This window comes from Polypterus senegalus, chromosome 2 (assembly GCF_016835505.1).
Source record: "Polypterus senegalus isolate Bchr_013 chromosome 2, ASM1683550v1, whole genome shotgun sequence".
NCBI lineage: Eukaryota > Metazoa > Chordata > Cladistia > Polypteriformes > Polypteridae > Polypterus > Polypterus senegalus.
Genome location: NC_053155.1, coordinates 24,536,436 through 24,551,089, shown reverse-complemented (window position 1 = coordinate 24,551,089; position 14,654 = coordinate 24,536,436). Strand labels below are relative to the sequence as shown.

Genomic DNA, 14,654 nt, shown 5'->3' with positions numbered 1-14,654 from the left:
CTAGCTGAATACGGGCGTGTAAAGAGTGTGACTAAGAAAGCGATTTACTGTGTGAGAATAGCGACAGATTTTCAGAAGTTGATAGTAACAGCATGATAATTTTTTTTGTGGAATAAAAACTAAATTAAAACTAAAAATATACAATGAAGGAAAACTAAAACTAAACTGCATTTCCAAGTAAGATCAGAAATAATTTAGAAATTAAAACTAATATTAAAAAGTCAAAACTATTATAACCTTGCCATATAGTAACTTTCACCTGGTAGAATATTTTTTTGTTCAAGTTGCTCCTCTGGCTTTATTATTACTTTTCATGAGGGTTACGTTGACTGAAATAATTTTAATTTTGGGAGAGAAGTTTCTAGTTTCTGACCATTCTTTCTGTCAAATTATTTCTGCTTCAGGATTAACATTTTGGTTTTACCAATTAAGTTCTTCGCATAACTTTAGTTTTCCTTTTCAGTTCTTCACTTTGTTCTTGTTTTTTAATTGCCACACTACTGCCTTTGATGATTTCTTCCTTCCCTTCTTTTTGCATTATTTGCTTACAATTCCAAGTTTTTGTTTTAGATATTAAACAATATATAATTTAAAAATTGGTTTAAATTTTGGGGAGAGGGATTGAATTGACGTGGTGTCCCCATTTGTGCAGTCCTGTCTGCATTGGAAATAGTCATTTTATAGTTCATAACCAAAAATTCAAACAATCAAAGTGTTAAAGTCAAAAAACAAAACCCTAATTCACAGTATGAAGGTGCTGAATAACGTCTCAAGCTAGAAAGTCAAACAACAAAGAAAGCATAAGAGAAATATTTTGGGAATTCAGATCCTGAAAGAACCAGGAAGTGCACAATGCTGACCGTTTACACCTTTGACCCAGGGATGTCATTTGAAGCCCACTTCCTGATGACCCTGCCTAGCAAAAGAATATTAACATGAAACCAATGATCACAAAATGGTGGGGTCATCCCAAAAAAACAAAATGGAGTTACGTGAATATGTCATTAATGTTTAACATTGTTAGAAATTACATAAAATGAAATATAAACCTTAAATATATATTTCTTAGGTTTCAAATTTTTTTTTTATTTAAAGCTAAAAGAAACCAGAAAAAAAATTAAAGAGATCGGCTGATCATAACCTTTGCTTATCCTAAGATACAATAAATGAATAAAAGATTTTAATGTAAGGGACACAGTACAGTAGATTACATTAAAATGAGAACAAGAACATTAGGACACAGACAGAATGTGGATATGGTTAAAGACTACACAAATGTTAAAGTTTTTTTAGACACAAGGAACCAATAATTATTTGGAATAATCACCAAGTAGTATGGTAGAGAGTAATAGTTTGGAAACGTTTAAAACTGACTGAAGGATTTTTTTTAATACGTGAAGCACTTACTGTAATAACAACAACGTTTATTTATATAGCACATTTTCATACAAACAGTAGCTCAAAGTGATTTACATATTAAAGAATAGAAAAATGAAAGACACAATTATAAAACAAAATAAATCAACATTAACATCGAATAAGAGTAAGGTTCAATGGCCAGGGGGGACAGAAAAAACAAAAAAAAACTCCAGACGGCTGGAGAAAAAATTAAAATCTGTAGGGTTTCCAGACCATGAGACCGTCCAGTCCCCTCTGGGCAGCCATTTCTGTTCAGATATCTCGTACAGATTGTGCTGCACAAAGCTTTGAAATTTCAAAATCTCTCATTGAAAAGCATTGGCAAATTTGTGAATTAGTCTGTCTTAAAATGGAGATATGTTCTGTGCAACTTCAACTATAAATGAGTTTACTGTTTGAAATATACCTTGAGAACAGGTTGCTAGAACTTGTACGAGAGTAAATGAAAAACTTAAAGGCAATTTGAAAATTATGTGGTAATCTCATTGGATAGAAGCTGATGCAATACAACACATTCACGATGGCTTATGGGTAGTTTGAACACTCACAATGTAGGGCTCTGCCATGAGTTTAGTTGAAGCCATGGTCAAATGAACATCGACAGTCCACTCCGGGACTGCACCATTGTTGAACAACACAGTGTTGTGAGATTTCTTTGGGTAAAGGAAGTGAAACCTGCTGAAATTCACCCCACACTCTTTAATCTAACATTCTGATTCTGTCTTAATGGCTTCTGAACACTGTCTGGAAGTTGATAACGTAGAGTCCACTACGATTCCTAAATCCATCGCGTAAGCAGTATTTTCAAGTTCAGTTTCAACCAACTGATTGTCCTGTTTACATCTTTGAACTCTGAACAGATGGTGTAGAATTCTGCTGTCAGATCACTTCTGAATAAACAATTCAGCTCATATTACAACTGTGCTTGCCTCCTTGCATTTACTGACTGTGGGTTTTACAGATTTTATTATTCTGAAGCAAGCTTTAAATGATTCAACCTCAGATTATAATATTAAAGATATGTTGAGCCCTTATGAGACTCAAAGATCTTTGACATCATCAGATTGTCCCAGAATCAACATCTGTTAAGACCCTAAGACTCCTTTTAGTATGTGAACATTTCACTCACTTTCTGTTCATAAAACATGTCCTATTTGTATAAATCTACTTTTACTACATTTTAGTAGATCTACTCTTAGTACTACTAGTGTTTCATCTTTTTCATTTTTTATACAGATGTCTTACTTGTCGCTGTGAGTGTTCTTAATTGTCAAGCACTTTTTATATTATGCTTGAAAAGTGTTACATAAAGTTTATTATTATTATAAGTTTTTAGTTCATGGCACAATGAATGAATTATTCCATTTAAGACTGAAAAATTTACATACATTCTAAAATGCTCAGTGTCCTACTTTTAGTACTACTAGTATTTTATCTTTTTTTTGTTTTTTATGCTGATGTCTTATGTGTTGCTGTGAGTTTTCTTAAGTGCCCGGCACGTTTTATATTCTGCTTGAAAAAAGTTAAATAAAATGTATTATTATTTCTATTATAATCTTTCAGTTCATGGAACAATGAATGAATTATTCCATTTAAGTTTGAAAAATTTACATACATTCTAAAGTGTTCTGTTTTTGGTGAGAATATTTTTCTTATTTCTTCAGTGTGAACTTTAAATGTTGTTTAAAAATTGATTCACTTTTTTCACTTCTTGCGCATCTTGATTTGACTGACCCCATTTCAGTAAGATGCTCAGTCTCTTCCCACTCCATGTCTGCCATTGGACATTTCTCCATTTGTGTTTTTCCACCTTTCCATAGTACATTTGCTTCTTACGTGTGCCCTGACCCAAAGTACATTGTAATGTATGGCTGAACACATTTTTGGTGCTCACTTCAATTCAAATGTTGATTCTACGCCACTCAAAATAAACCCGAGTTGGGAATAATGCCTTCAAATGAACTAGATGTGAAAATCTCCTTTGTCCCCTGTACGCTATCCAGACGGAAATTCTGTTTCTCAAGTTCACGCTCATAATACTTGCTCAGATGCTTGTAGGTCAAAAGAAAAGTGATGAAGATAATTCTAAAATGGATGGAATACCAAAATAGTTGGGACAGCTGGGCCATTATCCACTTGTGGGATTTGATCCATGCCAGTTTTGAAACTGCAATATTTTAAACAAGTTCTTATAAAGACAGAATGAGAAATATAATGGAATAAATGTTGTCGTGCAATAAATTAAAGTTCACCATGATAACAAATTTCCCTGAAGCTTTTATTGAAAGCTGTTCATTTCTAGTGAATCCCAAGTTCTTTTCTCTTGCACTCTCTGCTATTAAAACTTCCATCTCGGCATTTATTTCCCAGTGGGTAGCAGGGAAACAGAGCCTGTATCTTAAAGACATCATGCTGCTGGAAGTAACTCTGATCAGTTACCATGAGACGCATTCAATTAGCATAGCGCACTCGTCACGTGACCCAATAAAAAAACTGGAGTACTCGGGGAGCACCCACTGGGGCAAAGTAAGCATTTGTTAACTCCACCAAGAAACGAACGAGGCTGAGAATAAAATCCAAAGTCTCTGGAATAAAATACAAATAAAGTCTCTGGAACTATGAGAGTGCTGGGCTTACCTTTGAACTGGCATCTAGAAAAACATTAATGTATAAAACCTTTCTAGGTTTACAGCAGGTTTACAGTGCGTGGAAGACCAGCCCAAGCACAGACAGGCAGACACCAACGGTTCAAAACCCATACACGTTTTTTTACAATATTTAAAGTTTGAAGTCCCGCACACAACCCAGTGCCATTCCACCAAACACCCCAAGCCTCTCAACAATCCAGCCTTTCTTCACCGCCTCCACTCCTCTCCTCCGAGCTTCATCCTCTTCCTCCCGACTCCTGCTGATGACTGGAGGGAGGCAGCCCCTTTTATTTCCACCCGGACATGCTCCAGGTGCCCCCTGATGAGCTCCCTGCGGCACTTCCTGGTGTGGCGGAAGTGCCGCATGAGCACCCAGAAGCACTCCGGGTGTCCCAGGTATTTCTTCCACCAGCACCTCCAGGTGTGACAGAAGTGCTGGGCCCTTCAGGCATTCAGGTGCCCCCTGGCGGTGACCATGGGCCCTATAGGGTTGAGCTTCCATGCTCCATTCCTGTGGCCTCCATACCAACCAGGGTGGCTGCCCTCTCATGGTCCAAGGGAGGCATAGTCCCTCTCCTGGTCCATCCAGGCGTTGTGGCTGGGCACAGCCCCCAGCCGACCACCACAAGTGCTATCTCTTTACGTACTAAAGTCATAAAGTGTTCATTTTCTTAAGAGAGACCTATACAAATACTCAGCGTTGTCATGGCTGCCAAACGTCCATCTACTAAATACTGACTTAATTTGATTTTATTGGAATCCAAGGTGCATTCAGTGACTTGGATACCTTTTTGTATCCATCCCATGACTTTTGCTTTTCAAACACCTTTTCGCAGAATTACCTGTAGTGTTCTTTTGTCTCCATTGTGCAGATTAAACCACCATGCTGACTCACCACACGTTAAGCCTTCAACATTCATTTGCATTTAGAATGCAATCAACTGAAAGCCCAGACAGGTCATCTCCACTGGACTTACATTGTGACTCATACAGCCATGTGTTGATTTAGGGGTGTCCTCGTGTCCTATTAAATGAGGTAAAGACTTGTGTGATCGATTATTTTGTGTTTTACATTTGTATGTAATCTTGACCACTTTGCAGAGATTTTTTTTCACCTTGACATTAGTCTATTTCTGTCGATGAGTGTCCAAAAGCAACCACTGAAGACGATCAATATTTATGTAATCAATTACTTTAAGTTTAATATTTGCAATTTATTTAGATCACTTTGCAGAGATCTGTTTCCAGCCTGACATCTTTTAATGTTGAGCAGTGTCAAAGAAGTCAGACTAATCCACTATGTTGTATAGCAATAAAATGTGAACACTTTGAAGGGGTGAATTCTTTGTATCCTCTTCTTTCTCTTCACCTTTTGTCACTTCTATGTGGGGTCAAAGTGCTTGATCATTCTTCTCCATACAGCTCGGTCCTGCACCTCCTCACCAGTCAAGCCCTTTTCCTTCAGATCTTCTATTACTTTTTTCATCCACTTCTCACTTTCTCTTCCTCTGTACTTCTTCTATTCTCATCACTCTTTGACCCATGTGTTCATTGTTTCTTCTCATCACATATCCATAGCACTTTAACCTACTTTCCTCTACGTACTTCTTAGATGTCTCTCCCACTTTTGTTGTGCCTCTGATTGTCTTATTCTATCCTTCTCCACATTGTCATTTCTGCCGCATCTAACTTCTTTTTCTGCACTCCCATTACTGCCCATGTCTCAGCTCCATACTTCATTACTAACTTCTTAAAAACCTGACCTTTAACCTTCTCCTTCATTCTTTGATCACACAATATTCCTGAGACTTTCTTCCAGTTCCATCCACACTGTACTCTAGGGGTTATCTCTACAGGGTACATTTAATTTAGGTGTGGATTTTGGGTCTGTTATAAAACACAAATGTTCTCTCCTCCTTGGTCCTCTAATCACGACTGAAGCCATGGGGTTAGAGCTCATGACTTAGCCAGTCATAGCAATGATTTAAAAAAATAGCACAGTCATGGTGGGGAAGAAAGGGCAGGTAAGCTGAACATTAACTTTTTTTGTTATTAGGATGTGTTCGAGCCCTTCATTAGAATAGCATTGACCCATTATACCAAAGCCAAACAGATTGTGGTGTCCTGCTTCTCACAACTCATTGCACAGCAAAATAAATGAAAAGATAATATCTTATGCTGTCATAAACTAGAATAAAAAGTAATTCTGCTTTGTGAGGAAACGTTCAGTACTAGTACTAGGGTGTTGTACCATGTTAGCCATTATAGATATAGTGAGAAATCAAGCAAAATGACCATTTTATTGGCTAACTAGAAAGATTACAATATGCAGGCTTTCGAGGCAACTCAGGCCCCTAATTGTTACATCTTGCCTGAAGAAGAGGCCTGAGTTGTCTCGAAAGCCTGCATATTGTAATCTTTCTAGTTAGCCAATAAAAGGGGTCATTTTGCTTAACGTTTCAGAGTTCAGAAAAAATTAATGTATATGATTCCAAAAGAAGCACATTGGGCTTCTGCTAAACCTTTTCTATTATCTTAATATATGTGAGAACCAGCATTTCTTATCGAATAAGTCAATAAATCAGGTAGGTGAAACGGGTGGAGTGTTCTGATTGATAGGATATTTTGGAACACATCGTCTGTCTTACTGATTGCATCTTAGTTTGTGTGTTGTCCTCTAAAAAATGGCTAAATCGTAAGCCAAAATGGAGAAAAAAATAAAAATAATAAAAGAAAAAAATAAAGCAAGTACCCCAACTTTCCTAAAATAATTAACCTCATCATTGTGATTCTGTCAGTGGCTTGTTAATTTTATCACTTGGAAAGGCTGTGCTCTACCTACCCTTGCTTGTCTGTTTACAAAGAAAAGTAACTAGTAGCGGTCCACTTAACCCAAACCACAAAAAAAAGAACTTTATGCCAGTTAAAAAGTAAAAAAAAAAAACAGCCCTTTAAATTTGTTAATCATTTGTTAATATGAAAATTCATTCTTTTATTTTAGTGAAATGATAGCCAAATCACTTTGTCAAGACAAAATCAAGAAAAATGTAAGCTGTAAAGTTTCTTCTGTTTTGAGTCTTTGGGGGGGTGTCAAAAGTTGGAAATGATTTTTGAGTAAATCGGCAATAATAAAACAAGCAAAGGTCAACTGATCAAGCAAACTTTTAAAATGAGGCAAATTTGTGGGGGAGTTAATTGGAAAGCTTGTACATCTAATTTTCATTTGCATCAGCAACTACAAAATGTTTTCTTTGAAGTCCAGAGAGGAAAACATACTGGAACAAATGCGCTTACCAGGCCATGTGCTATTTTTCAACATTTACTAGCTTCCAGTCTGTAGGAGGCATTGAGTGTTTTTTTTTTAAAATGAAGTTTTAAGGGTTTTTTATATATACTCATATACAATGACTTCTGAAGGACTCTATGATTAAAGTTATCTGGCTCTGGTAGTTTGTTTGATTTCTGCCATTTTAATCCAAGCAGAACTCCTCTCTCTCTCTTCAGTTTGACACTCATAATGAATCTCCCTAATAGTTAACATATATATCCTCAGCTTTAATCAAACTCTTTTTAGGTGAACTATGCCATTTCACGGTGTGTATATTTTAGGTTACTCTTATTGTTCCACCAATGAGAGTTTATCCACTACTAAAGTCTCTCAATTCCTAGAGACATCTTCTAGACAGGAAGATATTAGGCTTAACACTCTGATTTGTAAGTTTTTTTTATTTTTAATAAATTTGCAAAAACCTCAAGTAAACTTTTTTCACGTTGTCATTATGGGATGTTGTGTGTAGAATTCTGAGGAAAAAAAATGAATTTAATCCATTTTGGAATAAGGCTGTAACATAACAAAATGTGGAAAAAGTAATGTGCTGTGAATACTTTCTAGATGTAAATGAAAAATAAGACAAGACAATGCTAAATAACACAGAATAAAGTAAGGTCCAATGGCTGGGAGGACAGAAAAAAAATTCCAGAGGGCTGGAGAAAAAATGTAAAAATCTGCTGGGTTTCTGAATCCACGAGACCACATAGCCCCCACTGGGCATTCTACCTAACATAAATTATCTCCATTAGTCCTCATGGTTTTCATGCCTTGCGCCCTGTGTTGGCTGGGATTAGCTCCAGCAGACCCCTGTGACCCTGCAGTTAGGATATATATGGATGTCAAACAATTAGATGATGATGGTCATGTGAACTTCTGGCCTTCAATCCATCAATGTAGGGACTACACGGTGCCCTGATCAGGTGATGGTGACTCAGATCGCTACCACAGAAAACCGGAAAAAGAACAGCAGAGAAAGTGGGAGTTAGCACGGATTGCAGAGCCATAATAAAAATGATAATTAAATGCATATACAGAATATCAGGGTTACACTAAAATGAAACTATGAGAAAACCATGTTAAAATATCAGTTGTAATAACTCCAAAAGGAGACAGCACAAAGGTTTGGGGTTTTCCGGCCCCGTATATTGTAGACGATCCACAATAATCAATAAAAAGAAAAGCAGGTCAAACATAAACTAAACAGTTCAAATGCGAGACGCCGAAGTCTGGCGTCGGTGGCCATTTTATGAGGGAGGAGCCAGAAGTGGAGGAATGCTGGGAAGGAACCGTGAGGGATGCTGGGACCAATGATGTCAGGATAAGATGGCGGAGGAAGGGCGGAAGTAAACGTACTGCGGGCAAAGCCGGCTTATGGCGGCGGAGCGTCCTTTTTTCTGTAAGAAAGCACAGGAGAAAGTTAGTACCCGCCATTCCCTGCCGGCGAATGTTTTCCCAGGTGTGTTAAAATCCGTCCGCGGCCTCCTACTCGCGCGTGCGTGACACAGTACATTATTCCAGATTCAGAATGTAAGATGACAGGCATTCCAAAATATAGGATGGAATGTGAGATTATTTAACACTAGAATTCCTGAAGCCTCTGAAAAAATGTATAATCCCGGCCCACCTTAAATCCCTTCACACCTCTACCATCAGCATCTTTTGTTTTGTAAATGTGTCGATCAGCACAAGCAGCAAGTAGCCTACTGTCCCATCTCCCGCCTTAACGGTGCTCAGCTCGCAGGCAAAAAGTTCTCCCAGCTCAAGGCTTCTTATCTGTGTGTGAGGTGAGGTGCCCGGAATTGGACAAATAATACAGCATATCGCTATTTGGAATACACGCATTTCATGTGTGTTCCGTGTCTACAAAGATCTGGGTAAGTGTAGGATGAATGAAATGTGAGAAATGCAAGAAATGCTGACCACATACCTAAAGCCAGAACCTTTTCTATGTTATACTAATAATGATGAGAAGTGTATAATGTGTGAAGACTTTATCCAAATATCAAATAAACATGTGCGCTTTTATTCAAGAATATAGCCAAAGGGAAAAAAAAGCATTTGATTTACATGTAGCTTGTCAATGAGTTAAAAACTCAAGCTCAAATGTCAATTGACAGGGAGTTACACGTATTCTTGAATGGTGTAGAGGTAAGAACTGCTTCCTTATAACCTGAAGGTCCCAATTTCGAGACCAGAGGCCTCATGTATAAATGGTGCATATGCACAACAATGTTGCGTACTCACGTTTCCACGCTCAAATCGCTCAAACTTGGCGTAAAGCCACGCAGATCTTCACGCTAGCTAAAACCCTGGCATGCACAAGTTCTCCGCTCGGTTTTGCAAACTGGCGGCACCCAGTGTCAAACAGTGCTTTTTTTCCATTGTGGTTTCCCTTTCTTTTTTAGATCCACATCCCTGACACGGTTTTATCAAACACACTGAAATTAACCGCATATTGTTTATTAGTTTAAGGCATCTGATTGTGATTTACCTATAACAATATAATGGTCTACGGAATGGCCAAACTATTCCAAATACCATAGCTGCTTTAGTGTTGTTATTCTCACTGAACCTTCTTCTTCTTCTTTCAGCTGCTCCCATTAGGAGTTGCCAAAGCGGATCATCTTTTTCCATATTACTCTCACTGCACCACTCGGAGTATGTATATCACTGTATCTGAATGGGGAATCACAGCTCTACAGCAGCTGATCGGAAGGAGTATTATCAGTAGGGATGGGTACCGGTGTCCGGTGCCATTGTGGAACCGGTGCTGACATGAACGGTAGTAACCAGACCGAAAACCAGCGCACAATTCGGTGCTTCATTTCGGTGCTTTTTTCCCTGAGAAATCTAGCCAATCACTTCCTTTCCAAGGATAGTAGGCGGGCCCAGGTATGTACGGGTTTATTTTTAGAGCAGAGCTAAAATGCCGAAGCTGAAGCGCTCGAGAGTGTGGCTGTACTTCACAGCAAAAGATATAAACTCAGCAGCCTGCAACAAATGCTTAAAGGTAATAATGTGCAAAGGAGGTAACACCTCAAATCTAATGAAACACATGGCGTCGCATGGCGTTTTTTTAAAAGCCGAAAAATGCACCGCATTTGATAACTTGCAGCAAGACATCACACCGAGCACATCTACTGCGGGTGTGGTGCCTGTTCTCGGAGTTAGTAACATCCAAGAACCCGAGGAGGAGAGTCCGGCCCCTAGCCCTGCCAGTGTAGCAGAAATGATAACTGATGATGATGATGGCAGCAGCACCCGTTCTTCTCTGGGTGAGTAGCTTAATGTTGTTTCGTGCAATTTACGTTGAGTAGGCTAACCACGTTATTACATTAATGCATGTAAGGTGAACTAGCAAACACCGTCGTAGTTTCATGCGGCTGTCTTCTTGTTTGATGGCAGATACTCCCTTCACCCTGGCCAAAAAGGCTAAAATGACGAAAGAAAAGTGGACGAAATTCATAGGGCAGTGACAAAATTTATAGTCAAAGATCTCCATCCATTTTCAACGGTGGAGTCACCATCATTCAGGTGAAAAATGTTGTATTACTCTTACATAAAAAAAAAAAATAGACTGTATAATACTGTAAAGGTTAATATGTTCATAGCTGCTTAGCTTTGTAAGTCTTCTCTAAATATTATAAGTAAACTATATTTGAATAAAAGGTGAGCTATATGTCTTTATTTTTTATCTGGAAGAAAAAAATTAATGAAAATTCAAATGTATTTTCTGTTTATTCTGGGAACTGGTTTATATGTTTTATTTATTTTATCCGAAAAAAAGAATTAAATTTCAAGTCAAAAACACTTTCTTTTTTTTTTTAATTTGTTTTTTGTTTTGTTTTGTGTTTTTTTTTTAATTCAGGGAAATGTCCACTGCCCTTAATCCAAGGTATCAGCCCCCATCGAGGGATGATCTATCCAACACACTTGTACCTGCTTGGTATTGCGTGGAGAAAAGCAACCTCATCCAGAATTTGGCACAGGTTAACAAGGTCGCTATCACCTGTGATGGATGGACCAGTATTGCTCAGGACCATTTCCTCACAGTGACTGTTCACTACATCTACAAAGGCAAAATGAAGCAGAATGTGCTTAGCACTGAAGCAGTTTATGAGTCACAAACAGGTCCAGTTGTCGCTAAAGAAATATCAAGTGTTGTGGAGCAATTTCACTTGGGAGGGAAAAATAATTGCTGCCACTGTAGACAATGCCTACAACATGGATGTTGCTTTGAAAAAATTGGACTTTTTAAAAGTGGGATGCTTTGCTCATACCCTCAACCTGGCCGCACAAAAGGTGTATGACATTCCTGCAGTTTCCAGCTGGTGTGCCAAAATCCGTTCAGTTGTGGTGTGGCTCAAACGTTCATCCTTGAGCAAAACTGTGCTCAGAGAAAAGCAGCGAATCCTGAGTAAGTAGCGCATGTAGTTACATATCAAGAAGTATTGTTATTAATATTACCTTTTTTATAGTAATTTAAAATATGTTTGTGTCTATCTCTGCTTTAGATTTGCCAGAGCATAATGTCATTCTTGACGTTAAGACGCGCTGGAATTCTCTCTTCCTGATGGTGGAGAGATTTATGGAGTAGTTTGATGCAATCCAGGCAGCTGCTCTGGATCTACGGCTGAGGAAGCCTATGGAGAAGGACAAGTAAGTGAATGACATGAGCATCACTTGCAAGAGCTAAATTACGTCAGTTACCTTTAACATTTTGAATATTTTTCAACAGGCTAGAAAGGTTCTCGCACACCGATTTAATGAAGGCAGAGGAGTTTATTAAGTGCATGCAAGTCCTGTACACGTCAACCATGTGTGTGTCAAGTGACAAGTCACCCACATGCAGCCAAATCATCCCCATCCTGGCCAAGCTGGAGGCACATTTCAGACGATGTGATGAAGACAGTGTTTTCACCTCTTCAATAAAAGAGAAAGTCTGGGGTAGTCTGCAGAAAAGATATCAGGTATTTGCAGACAATATCAATGCGCATGAAAAATAGGGTTACCTTTTTTCAGTATCAGCTCCTATGTTATATCTTGTTTTACTTAAAGGATGAAAACCTTCAGAAATTTCTGAAGGAGGCCACGATGATGGACCCACGTTTTAAAGGCAGGCTAGGTGGTGAGGCAGCTACTGACATCTGGGACAGGTTGGAGAAGGCAGCAGTTGCAAATGCCACAGCAGCAGTTGCACAGGTATTTTCATTGTATGTGTACAATTTTGTCCTTTTGCATCATGATGTAGTTTCTATGTTGAAGGAATGCTCTTTTACTATCTGTGTGTCCATAGCCTCCCACTGAAGACCCCAAAGCACACAGCGAGGTGGATAATGCTGACATGGACAAGCCAGAACAATATGTAATTTCAGATTTTTTCTAACACAACCACTACATTCTAAAAGTGATCTTTATTTATTTTGCAAACCTCACACATCTTTTTTTGTTGTTTTTCAGCTAAGTAAGGTCCAGAAGTCACCCTTAGAAAAGCTGTTTGAGGATGAAGACAGAGAGCTTCAACAGGCTGCTTCTCAAGCGGGTAGAGTCCCCTCAATCACAGAGCAGGTACAGAAGGAGCTTCAAATATACAAAAGACTGCCAGGAATTACCTCTGGACAAGACCCTGTGGCCTGGTGGTGGAGTAAGAGGGATACACTCCCCAATTTATCTGCCCTATCAGAAAAATACTTGTGTGTCCCAGCGTCATCAACGCCTTCTGAAAGAGTTTTCTCTTGTGCTGGGCATGCCATCAGCCAAGAGCGATGCCGTATAGCTCCAGAAAAGGCTAATATGATTATCTTCTTGCAAAAAAACTGCTAAACATCACAGGTTTCATGACAAAGTTTGTGTTTTCAATTGTTTAAGCACTGGTTCCAACCAAAGAAGTTGTTTTATTGACAGAAAGGGCTAGGTTTGTTATAATTTTGTTTAAAAAAAATTACTGGGAAAAATAAAAACGCAAGAGGTTTTTGGATGAAGTTTGTGTTCTTTATTTTTTAAGCACCGTTCGAGCACCGTTTAAGCACCGGCACCGTTTCAAAAGTACCGTTTTGGCACCGGTATCGGATAAAACCTAAACGATACCCATCCCTAATTATTAGTATACAGCATCAAACACAAGCTGCCTCAGCCATGCTGTCTATTGAACTGCACTCATATGGCAAACGCTTCAGAGTCTTTCCTGTACGTACCTCGCAGTTCAGAAAGAGTTTCATCCCAAGAGCTCTAAACGCACTCCAACGTCAGTCCATCAAGTGCTCCTTGTACAACTGTTTGTACTTATAAGTACAATTAGCTCACTGTAAACTTGCGATACAGTTATAATATCGCACAACCTGTGCCACTTTAGTGCATATTTACATATGATGATTTTAAGATAAAATGTAGCAAAATATGTTTATTACATTATACAGATAAAATGTTAACTTCATTTAAATAATCTATATTGTTAATAATTAAACGTGTGAGGACATGGTGTCACCACGCTAGCCAGGAGCTGGCACCTCGTTCAGTGATTGCTCCTGCCTCGCGCTGTATTCTTGCTGGGGCTGGCGCAACACTGCAAGTATAGATGGATAGAATAATTAAACATGTACTACGAACATATTTCAACGTTCCTCAAAAGTTTTGAAGAATTGGTGTTCTAAGCTTACAGATGGCTTAATGTCTATTACTGAGCTGATTGTATGGCGATTGGGTACTTGGAGAAAGAAAAGGAAGGACAGTAATTGGGGGTTAGTACATTTGAAAGAGACAGTACTTCTTCAATAAATTATTTCATCGAAGGTCGCGCAGCAAGCATCTTGGAGGCAGGAGCAATCTCTGGACGAGGCACCAGCTCATCACTATCACTGCACCACCGTGTTCCCATGTTTAATAACATGCTTTAACTCCTGTCATCATGAAAATGATATCAAGTATACATCTCCGTATTTAAATTATTCAGAGAGCTGTAATATCACGAATGTAATGGATTCTGTGCTCTGTCAGATGAAGAGAAAGCCTGTTTAAGAAGCACATAGTGATTCACACACAAAGAAAACATAGAAGAACAAATGCAAAACAAAACATTTAACATGTTACTTTAGTTACGGTTGGATTTGAGAAACTAGTAAATTAAATGTTTTCAAGACGAAGTTTATGGTGTTCTACTTTAATGACAAAATAAATTTTGAGATTAAGGTTGACATTTCAAGCTTTTTTCCCCACTGTGTCACTATTTTTTTTCATTTCTCTGTACCCTAATAAGCTTT

General features: G+C 38.4%; 1 protein-coding gene across 1 annotated transcript; it reads left to right on the top strand.

Annotated features, from left to right (window-relative positions):
• The first annotated feature begins 12,741 nt into the window (after positions 1-12,741).
• On the top strand, positions 12,742-13,279 carry LOC120524198 (E3 SUMO-protein ligase ZBED1-like). Its single transcript, XM_039746076.1, has 2 exons — positions 12,742-12,763; positions 12,859-13,279. The coding sequence occupies exons 1-2, from the start codon at positions 12,743-12,745 to the stop codon at positions 13,219-13,221; spliced, it is 384 nt and encodes a 127-aa protein (XP_039602010.1). The 5' UTR covers position 12,742; the 3' UTR covers positions 13,222-13,279.
• Positions 13,280-14,654: the final 1,375 nt, after the last annotated feature.